This window comes from Dipodomys ordii, unplaced genomic scaffold (genome assembly GCF_000151885.1).
Source record: "Dipodomys ordii isolate 6190 unplaced genomic scaffold, Dord_2.0 Scaffold174, whole genome shotgun sequence".
NCBI lineage: Eukaryota > Metazoa > Chordata > Mammalia > Rodentia > Heteromyidae > Dipodomys > Dipodomys ordii.
In genome coordinates this window covers 146,722-156,608 of record NW_012267390.1, presented here as the reverse complement: position 1 = coordinate 156,608, position 9,887 = coordinate 146,722, and the positions used below count along the sequence as shown (strand labels likewise).

At 60.5% G+C, this 9,887-nt stretch overlaps 1 protein-coding gene across 1 annotated transcript in view; it reads right to left on the bottom strand.

Annotated features, from left to right (window-relative positions):
• Positions 1–4,398, bottom strand: part of Pdcd1 (programmed cell death 1) — a 6,672-nt gene extending 2,274 nt beyond the window's left edge. The window contains exons 1-2 of the mRNA XM_013033657.1: positions 4,299–4,398; positions 142–501 (exon numbers count right to left, since the gene is read on the bottom strand). Of these exons, the coding sequence (XP_012889111.1) occupies positions 142–501; positions 4,299–4,365 (427 nt within the window). The 5' untranslated portion in view covers positions 4,366–4,398. The remainder of the gene's footprint in view (positions 1–141; positions 502–4,298) is intronic.
• Between the last annotated feature and the right edge of the window lie 5,489 nt (positions 4,399–9,887).

Here is a 9,887-nt window from a genome sequence, read left to right as displayed (position 1 = left end):
AGCCCCTCGCAAACGCCTTTGAGCCCATGTGCTTTTGGAGGCAGCCCCCCCCGGCCTAGTTTCCCCCCGGGTGCGTGGGACTGGGTGCTCCCGCAGGGGAGGAGCTGGCGCTGGGGCGCCCACCGTGCCCACCGCCCACACCTGTCACCGTGAGCTCTGCGCCCGGGCTCTCCTTAATGTGCACCCGCGGGGCGAGGGAGATGGCGCCGCACAGGTAGCCGCCGCTGTCCTTGCGCTGGGTGGCCAGGATGCGCATGTGGAAGTCGCTCCTGCTGGGCAGCTGCCACACCTGGAAGCGGGGGTCCGGGCCCGGCTGGCTCTGGCCCTTGTGGAAGGCCGCCAGCTTCTTTGTCTGGTTGTTGGGCTCCAAGCGGTACCAGTTCAACACTAGGTTCTCGGACCAGTTGGAGAAGCTGCAGGTGAAGGTGGCGTCAGCCCCCTCGGACACCGTGAGCTGCGCTGGGGAGAAGGTGGGGGGGCTCCAGGGCCTCTCCGGGGACTCTGAGGAGGACAAGACCACCAGCTGTGAGGAGGAGGCTCGGCCTACCCTCCCAGTGCCCCCCAGTCCCCGCAGCCTGCTCTAAGCACTTGCCGGCGGCCGTGACTTTACTGAGACCCAAGGCTGGGGCTCTGGTCCTAATCCTCCAGAGTCTGTGCTGCGGTCTCCCAGGCTTTCTCTCAGGGCTCCAGGAGGGGAAGCCAGGTCAGAGGAGCCTTTGGCCTGCCAGGTAGAGCACATGGCCTTGGGGGGAGACCCTGGAATCAGCCTGGGCCAGGTGGGAGCCATGTGGCCGAGGGGCTCAGCAAAAAGAAGAGGTGCCTAGCCCTCCCGGAGGACGGGCAGGGCCTCAGGCGCACCCTGGGCTTTTCCCACACTGGGATGCCTGTGGCTACAGGGACAGACTGGAGTCAGAGAAGTGCCTTATGTGCCTGTGCAGGAAATTGGTGTGGTCAGAAAACACAGGGCCACTCAGAGGTCTGGTTTGTAGGACAGGGTCTCAGCATGTAGCCAGGAGCTGGAGACCCTGCTCAGCCTCCAGGGTTAGGGCATTAGGAGTGCGTGCGTGTGTGTGTGTGTGTGTGCACGCGTGTGTGTGTGTGTGTGATGGTGATGATGGTGATGGTGATGGTGATACTGATGGTGATGGTGATGATGGTGATGGTGATGATGATGGTGATGGTGTGGGGTTGAACTCCAAGCCTCAGTCCCTATGCAGGCATACAGGACACTGAGCCAGACCTCCGTTCCTCTGTTTCCCGCTCATCTTTAGGGTACTCTTGCCTCCTGCTCGCACATGCCTGCACTGAGCTGCCCACGTTAGGGCGCCTGTTATTACTGAGATCCCAGACTCATGACACCAGCTCTAGGCTCTCTCTGTGGAGATGGAGTCTCATACTTTTCTGCCTACGCTGACCTAGAACCACAGTTCTCCTGTTCTCAACTGCCCAAGAGAGTAGGATCACAGCGGTAAACCACCAGCACCTGGCTTGAAGAAGACACTTTGTGTGCGTGTTGGTAACGGAACTTGAACTCAGGACCTGGATATTGTCCCTTAGTATGAGGAAAGGCGTGGTGCTGCACGCACGTGTCAGGGGAGAGGGCACAGGTCCCAAGGGTCTGTCGTGACGCTCAAGCAGTGCCACACCTCAACAGGATGTGTGCGGGGATGGGAAATGCTAGTACCACGAGTACTCCGAGCATGCACGGAGTACCAGCCATACTAGGAGTGTGTGCCAGGTGTGCCCTGAGCACACACAGAGCCCAGTCCTTACTAGGAGTGTGTGCCAAGTGTGCCCTGAGCACACACAGAGCCCAGTCCTTACTAGGAGTGTGTGCCAAGTGTGTCTGAGCACACACGGAGCCCTGCCCTTACTAGGAGTGTGTGCCAAGTGTGCCCTGAACACACACGGAGCCCTGTCCTTACTAGGAGTGTGTGCCAAGTGTGTCTGAGCACACACGGAGCCCTTCCCTTACTAGGAGTGTGTGCCAAGTGTGTCTGAGCACACACGGAGCCCTGCCCTTACTAGGATTGTGTGCCAAGTGTGTGAGCACACACAGAGCCCTGTCCTTACTAGGAGTGTGTGCCAAGTGTGCCCTGAGCACACACGGAGCCCTGTCCTTACTAGGAGTTGGGATGCAATGTGGCCCTTCATGCCACCTAGAAGGATGGACACCTTGCTGAACACAGAAGTGTGGACCCTCACCACGCTCATTGGGACCAAGGCCGGGTGGGAGGAACGCTTTTAAATGCAAAGGGCCTGAAGTGGCCAGCACCCAGGCCGGAGGGCAGCCCGGCTCCTTTGCTGCAGGTGGAGCAAAGGACAAGCCAGCTTGGGACTGGCTGCCTCCAGACCCCGAGATGACAAATTCTTGTCTTCCAAGCCCAGGGTGCAAGGCCAGAGCAAAGGTCTAGTGTGCACGGCCACGGTGGCCCTACCTGCTCTGCAGTGCTCAGGGGCCAGCTCGCGTTTGGGACCAGCCTGGGCTGTGTGGAGACACCCCCCCCTTGTCACATGCATACAGAGCAAGAGGGGTCAGGCCCAGACCGGCCCAGTCCACACGGTGAGTAAACGAAGGTGAAAAAAGGTACGTCCTGAGACCCATAGTGGGCAGGGCTGGGGGTGCCCAAGACGAGCAGAGAGCAGGACCTGGCCTCCACAAAGGGTCTCCGTGGAGTGCGGGGCGGGGGCCGGGACGGGGTGCCACACGGAAGATTCCTCCCGCTCAGGCCGCGCTGGAGGCTGGAGGCATCAGCCTCACCCCCTCGCTTCCTCACTGCGCCTCGGGTGACCCGTGGGCTTCAGTACGGTGCCCCGGTACTGCCAGCCTCGGCCAGGGACCGTGACGCGCCCCTCACGGGTATCTTAGCTACAGTCCTGGGACCACTGTTTCAGAGACCAACCACAAGCCTTCCACCAGGGGTCCCGATGGGGATGCTCCCCGCCAGGCCACCGCCCGCTGCTGCGGGGAGTGGCGGCAGCGGCTGGAGGGAGAGCCCCGGGGCGCGGGCCTGAGGACTGCCCTGCCCCGAATGGGGGTCGCCTGTGTGGGCCCTTCCACACCCGTCGCTCCAACACAACACACACACACACACACACACACACAACACATATGCACGCACACACACATACCACACACACACACACCACACATGCACACAACACACACAACACACAACACACACACATGCACGCACACACAACACACACATACACAACACACACATACACACACATGCACGCACACACACAACACACAACACACACATGCACGCACACACACAACACACATACACAACACACACACAACACACACATGCACGCACACATGCACACACACACCACACACGCACACACGCACACACGCACACAACACACACAACACACAACACACACATGCACACACACACAACACACATACACAACACACACATGCACGCACACACACAACACACACATACACAACACACACAACACACACATGCACGCACAACACAACACACACAACACACAACACACACACACATGCACACAACACAACACACATGCATGCACACACACGCACACACACGCATGCACGCACACACAACACACACGCACTCATGCACACACAACACATACACGCACATGCACACATGCATGCACACACGCACACACGTGCACACACACATGCACATGCACACACACACACACACACACACACACACGCCTAGGCCCAGGCCCGGATCCTCAGGGCCGAGAGTCCAGGGTGGAGAGGGGGAGCACTGGGAGCTGCTCAGGTCACAGGTGTCCCTGGAGCTGGCAGTGGGCGGCCCTGGGGGCCCCCAGGTCGGACCCTGGCCTCCCCTCACACGGAGCCTGGGTCGTCCAGAGTCAGGAGCAAGGCGTACGCTGAGCTCAGGACGGGCTGGGGAGACATTCGTGTGAGGAAGACTCAGGTGAGCCCCAGGGCCCGGCCAGCACAGCCTCCACGCAGGCCCACACACCACGGCGAGGCCGGAGCTCCGGCCTCTCCAGAGGGGGACACTGGCTGGACACCTCGGCCCAGCTGGGCGCCAAGGACCAGCTGAGCTGGGACCAAAGTCCTCCCTGCTCAAGAGCAGAGGCCAGTGGGCCCAGAGAACAGAGAGGCACCCTGCCTGCCAGAACCACACAGGGCAGGGCCAAGGACTGGCCTGGGTGCCCAGAGGACTGGCCCTCCCAGGGACAGAGCCGGAGGGCAGGAGGTCCCTCCAAGCCGGACTCCGCGGTCAACACCCACACCCCAGCCCAGCCCGCGCCCCCAGGAGCTCACGTACCTAGAAGCCACCCGGGCCACCAGCCCAGCTGCAGCACGGCCCAGGCCAGCGGCCAGGGCACCCGCATGCCCAGCTTCAGCTGCACTCACCCACGGTGGCCGCTTCCTTGAGCAAAGGTGGCAGTGGAAAGGAAACTGGCAGGCAGGGTCAGGTTGGGAGGAGGCGGCCACCATAGACCCCTCCCTCTTCCTCCACCTCCACAGGGGTGGGCCCTGAGAGGACGGGAGGGTGTGGGGAGCTGGAAGGGGCGGGAATGAGAAGAGAGTAGAGAGGGAGGAAGAGGGGGAGGAGCAGGAAAAGAGGAAGGGGAGGAGGAGGGGGAGGAGGAAGAGCAGGCGTGGGTGGGGGAGTCAGCGCTTTGCCCCTCACTGTGGGGAGTCTGTACCTCAGGCCTCTCCCCTGGACACTGGGATGTTTTGGTCCTTTCTTTGGGGGCTGGGAGAGGGTTCTGCCCCTCTCTCTGGGCTCGGCCGGTGGGACCCACCCTACCCTGTGCAGATGGACAGGTGCAGGCCGGAGCCCCAGAGCTCCAGGAGGAGCAGCAAAGCTGGCCGTCTGCCCCCCCTGCATGCCTGGGGTCAGGTGCCCGCTCCAGCACTTGGCCTGCTGGACAGGGGAGGCCAGCTGGTGGGCAGCAGGCCCCGGCACCCAGCCTGGGGGGTTGGGGACGTGCTCTTTCCTAGCCCAGGGGCCTAGACGTGAGGCCTTGAACCCCGAACCTTCTCTGGGGCGAAACCCTTTTTCTGGTCATGCCCAGGGCTCTGGCCTCTCTCTCTGTTGCACAGTGGCCTTGGGTTTTTCTCATCTGCCCTCTCTTCCTGGCTGACTTCCCCTTTGCCTTGCTGCACACCTCTCAGTCAGTTCTTTCCAGACCTTTCTTCAGCCTCCGTGGATGGCTGATTTCCTGCCCTCTGCGCCCTGGGTTGGGGTGAGGCCAGCCTGGCCTCCTCCCCGCTCCCCGCCTCGTTACTTGTGGCGAGCTCTGGTTGTTTCATGGTGTTATACTCTAAGCTTTGACCATGATGAATGGAAAACAGGAAAAATGAAACTGCTGATATTAGTGATGATATGTGTGGGTCGCAGCACCCTAAAATAACCAGCAGGGCTGGAAACTGCCTGGCTGTGCCTCAGGGGGAGCCAGGCTGGGCTGGAAGGAAACGTTACCGAACACCGTGGAAAAAGAGCGTCAGCGGCTGCCGGCGAGGGCCACAGGGCGCTTGCTCAGCAGGTGCTTCGCTGCTGTTCTCAAGTCTCAGCCTGGGGTCGGGGTGTAGGGAGGACTGGGGGTTCCCCTTGCCCAGACCCAGCAGAGGAGCCACACTGCAGGCCTGCCCTGCATGGCCTCCCAGGGAGCGGCGGCTCCCAGAGCGGCAGGTCAGCCTGTCCTGCTACTGGACCAGGCAGCAGGGCTGGGATTGGCCAGGAGGCCACAGGCAGGAGGGCTGGGATTGGCTGGGAGCTGTGACTGGCTGGGGGCTGACTCTGGACAGAACCCACTCAGTCACTCCTCTACTCTTTGTCTGGGGTTTACTGTTGGTCCCCATCCTCCTGTGGGACCAACCCCAGTGCTCGGTGCTCTGTGTGGACAAAGCTCTCCACTGAGGACTGGAGGTGTGGTTGCCTGGGTGGGAAGATGTCTGGCTCCAGGCCTGTGTGGGGAGGGAGGGAGGGGCCTCTGCTTGTGCCCCCCTCCTCTGCACCTCTGCCTTCTCTCTCCTCTTCCCTCCCCCACCCCTCTTCCTACCTGGGCAGGGACTGGGTGGTGTGCCAAGGCTCACAAAGCTTATGAGCAGTAGGATGAGGATTCTGATGGAGGCTTGTGTGGCTCCCGGAACCTTCTGAAGGACACGTGGCCCAGGGAGGGTCTGGGGACTTCTGGCGTCCAGAATAGGAGCCTAGAGATGGAGGAATGGCTGTCCAGGCCTGGGGTAGGCGAGCTGCACCCTGACACCACACTCTCAGCCATGTTCCCCCAGCACACACCTCTCAACACAGCCTCCCCAGACACGCACAGGCCGTGACATACATACCACCCCAGAACAGGGCACCCCCAACACATGGGAGCCCAGCAACGCTATCCTCAACACACATAGCCCTCACACACTGCTGAACACACCCACAAGCCACAATGCCAGCACGCACAGTTCCAACACACATAAGCACAACTCCCACAATTCCCCACCACACACACACAATGTCAGCACTCATATACACCCTGTTGGCACCCTAGCCCTCTTCGATAAAGAGGAAGATGCTGGGCTGGAGGGCCGTTAGCCTTCCTGACCCTACTTCCTAGCAGGGGTCACGGCCAGAGGGGGCCCGCGTGGAGCCGGGCTGGCCACGGGGTCAGGCCTTCTGAGATGCGGAGGCAGACGCTGCTCCTTTGCTCGTTTCTCCTCACGACCCAGCACAGGATGTGCCAGCAAGGGAGGCTTCGTTCAGTGACCCAGAGCCTGGGTGAGCACATTGCCTGTGCACTGTCACCCCAGGGGACAGGCTGCCAGGCTGTGGCCTAATGCAGGTGCATCACACACCGCAGTGTGACACAGCGGCCAACCCAACATTGGACTTGCCACGTGTACTGCGTCCTGTGCTCTGTCCACATGTACTGTGCCCTGGGGTCTGTCCACGTGTACTGCACCCCATGATCTGTCCATGTGTACTGTGTCCTGTGGTCTGTCCATGTGTACTGCGCCCTGTGGTCTGTCCACGTGTACTGTGTCCTGTGGTCTGTCCACATGTACTGTGCCCTGGGGTCTGTCCACGTGTACTGCATCCTGTGGTCTGTCCATGTGTACTGCGTCCTGTGGTCTGTCCACGTGTACTGCATCCTGTGGTCTGTCCACGTGTACTGCATCCTGTGGTCTGTCCACGTGTACTGTGTCCTGTGGTCTGTCCACGTGTACTGCACCCTGTGGTCTGTCCACGTGTACTGTGTCCTGGGGTTTGTCCATATGTATTGTGTCTTGGGGTCTGTCCACGTGTACTGTACCCTGGGGTCTGTCCACATGTACTGCGTCCTGTGGTCTGTCCATGTGTACTGCGTTCCAGGGTCTGTCCACGTGTACTGCATCCTGGGGTCTGTCCACGTGTACTGTGTCCTGTGGTCTGTCCACGTGTACTGTGTCCTGGGGTCTGTCCACGTGTACTGTGTCCTGGGGTCTATCCACGTGTACTGCATCCTGGGGTCTGTCCATGTGTACTGTGTCCTGGGGTCTATCCACGTGTACTGTACCCCGGGGTTTGTCCACATGTACTGCGTCCTGGGGTCTGTCCACGTGTACTGCATCCTGGGGTCTGTCCACGTGTACTGCGTCCTGGGGTCTGTCCACGTGTACTGCGCCCCGGGGTCTGTCCACGTGTACTGTATCCTGGGGTCTGTCCACGTATACTGCCACCTGGAGTCTGTCCATATGTACTGCGCCCCGTGGTCTGTCCACACCTGCTGCTATCCATGTCTGCCCACATGGTCTGTCCACATGGCACGGCTACCCGTGGTCTCTGTCTCCCGTGGCCCCCAGGTCTGTTGTGAGCACGAGGCATCCTGTTTGTTTAGCTGTTCCCTGGCCAGGTGCATTCTGGTGGGTTCCAGTTTTGGGTTTTTGAGCAGACCCATTTTGGATGTTGGTGTGTGGGGCTGGCGTGGGCATCAGTTTTCACCTTGCAGCTGTGGTCATGCTGTCCTGCATTTCTGGAGCCTGGGCCCCACATTCTCAGTGACGAAGCCTATGGGCTGGCTTCCCTTCCTGCTGGAAAGGGAAGTGCTTGTCTGCAGGGCCTGGGCCTTGAGGCTGTGGCAGGCCAGACGGCAGGAGTGGAAAGTGTGTGTGGGGGAGCCCACGCTCTGACAGCAGCAGGAAGTTTCCGTCCCGCGGGGACAGGGCCAAGGAGGTGCAGGAAGCAGAGGGCTCGTCCCGAGAGGACTGCGTGCTGACCCAGAGCCTGCGGGGCGTGGACTGGGCGGCTCCGTGTGGTGGCAGTCTGGCTCACCGCTGCTTGCGAGGTTGGAACAGGAAACGGTTAATAAGGTTTACAGATAAAAACTTTCTGTGCCTCTGAAACATTTCCCAGAAGTTAAAGGGAGAGCTGTTAATTATCTGCCCAACTTAAGACCTGAATTTAAATGTTCCTAAATGGGGCATTTCTACACATTATCACACACTTGTTCCTTAAAACAGTCATTTTTACCTCCAACCCCATTTACTAAGTGTTCTAGAATGCGGTTAGTAGTTGGAGTGTGCATATGATTCTGACTTTTCCAATGTGCATGTGTGTCGTATGTGTGTAGGTGTGTGTGTGTGTGTGTGTGTGTGTGTGTGTGCGCGCCTGTGGGTGCTGGTGTCTGTGCTGTGTGTGCTGTACCTTCTCACACAGATGCAGTGGTCCCGTGGCTGAGGAGCTGGCGGGGCTCACACTGGCTCACACTGGCTCACACTGGCTCACACTGCCCCTTCCAGGGCCTGGCCAGGGCCCAGCAGACGGGGGGGGGGTGGAGGGATGGCCACTGGACCACGGGGCACGGCAGTGGCTTTTCTGGCCGTGAGGTCCACTCTCAGGGCCACCCTGCTGCCAGCTGCCCAAGCCCACTCCAACTCTGGACAGAGCCCAGAGCCCAGAAACGGAGCCGTGGTGCCTGCCCGGGCAGGCCAGGGGGAGGACGCTGCTCTGCCCAGCACCGTGGGGGGAGGGCCGAGGCGCCGGCAGCTCTCGCAGCCTGTGTGGGGCTGGGGAGACTGCGCGTCAGGAGGACCGCGGGTTCTCCAGTGCTCCCACACCCATCGAAACTCCCTCCCAGGCCGGGGGCCCACAGCTCCAAACTTCCCCCGACCCGGGGCCAGAGTTGGGCCCCAGCGGTCACGCCTGCAGTCCTAACGCCTCCGAGGGCCACGGTTCAAGCCTGAACAGGGATGTCTCTCCAATCAGTCACCCAAAAGCTGTAAATGGAGTTGTGGCTCAAGTGGTAGAGCACTAGTCTTGAGCAAAAACACTCAGGGACAGCACCAAAGCCTTGAGTCCAAGTCCCAGACCTGTCAACAACAACAACAAAAACCTGAAAACCAAAACCAAACAAACAAAGACTCAGAACCCTCAGAGCCAGGCTGTGGCTCTCGAGGAGAGGCAGCAGGGCCACAAACCAGTGCTGCTGGTTGGAGGGAAAGATGGTTCCCAAGCAGACAGAAACCACGGGGCCCGCAGGAGAGGCCCACCTCTGGGGGCCCTGGGGGAGCCCCGCGTGGGGTGGGCCTGTGGCATCCCACATGTGGTGCCCAGGACCTTGGCACAAACCTAGCACATCAGCTAAGATGACAATAGCCATCTGGTGGTAATAAGGACCTCAGACAAGAAAAGGGGCAGTTGGGTTATTCTCACGTGAACAAGAAGCAGAGGCAGGTACACGTCATGGAGTAATGACCGGGGTCACTCCAGCCGTCACCAGCGCCAAGGAGCCAGGCCCCTAGCTGCCCTTCTCAGGACACCTTGTGGCATAAAATGGCTCCTCAGTGGGCCGGGGCGGGGGAAGGGCTGCTGGCAGGGCACCCCCTCCTCAGTGGGCCGGGGCGGGGGAAGGGCTGCTGGCAGGGCACCCCC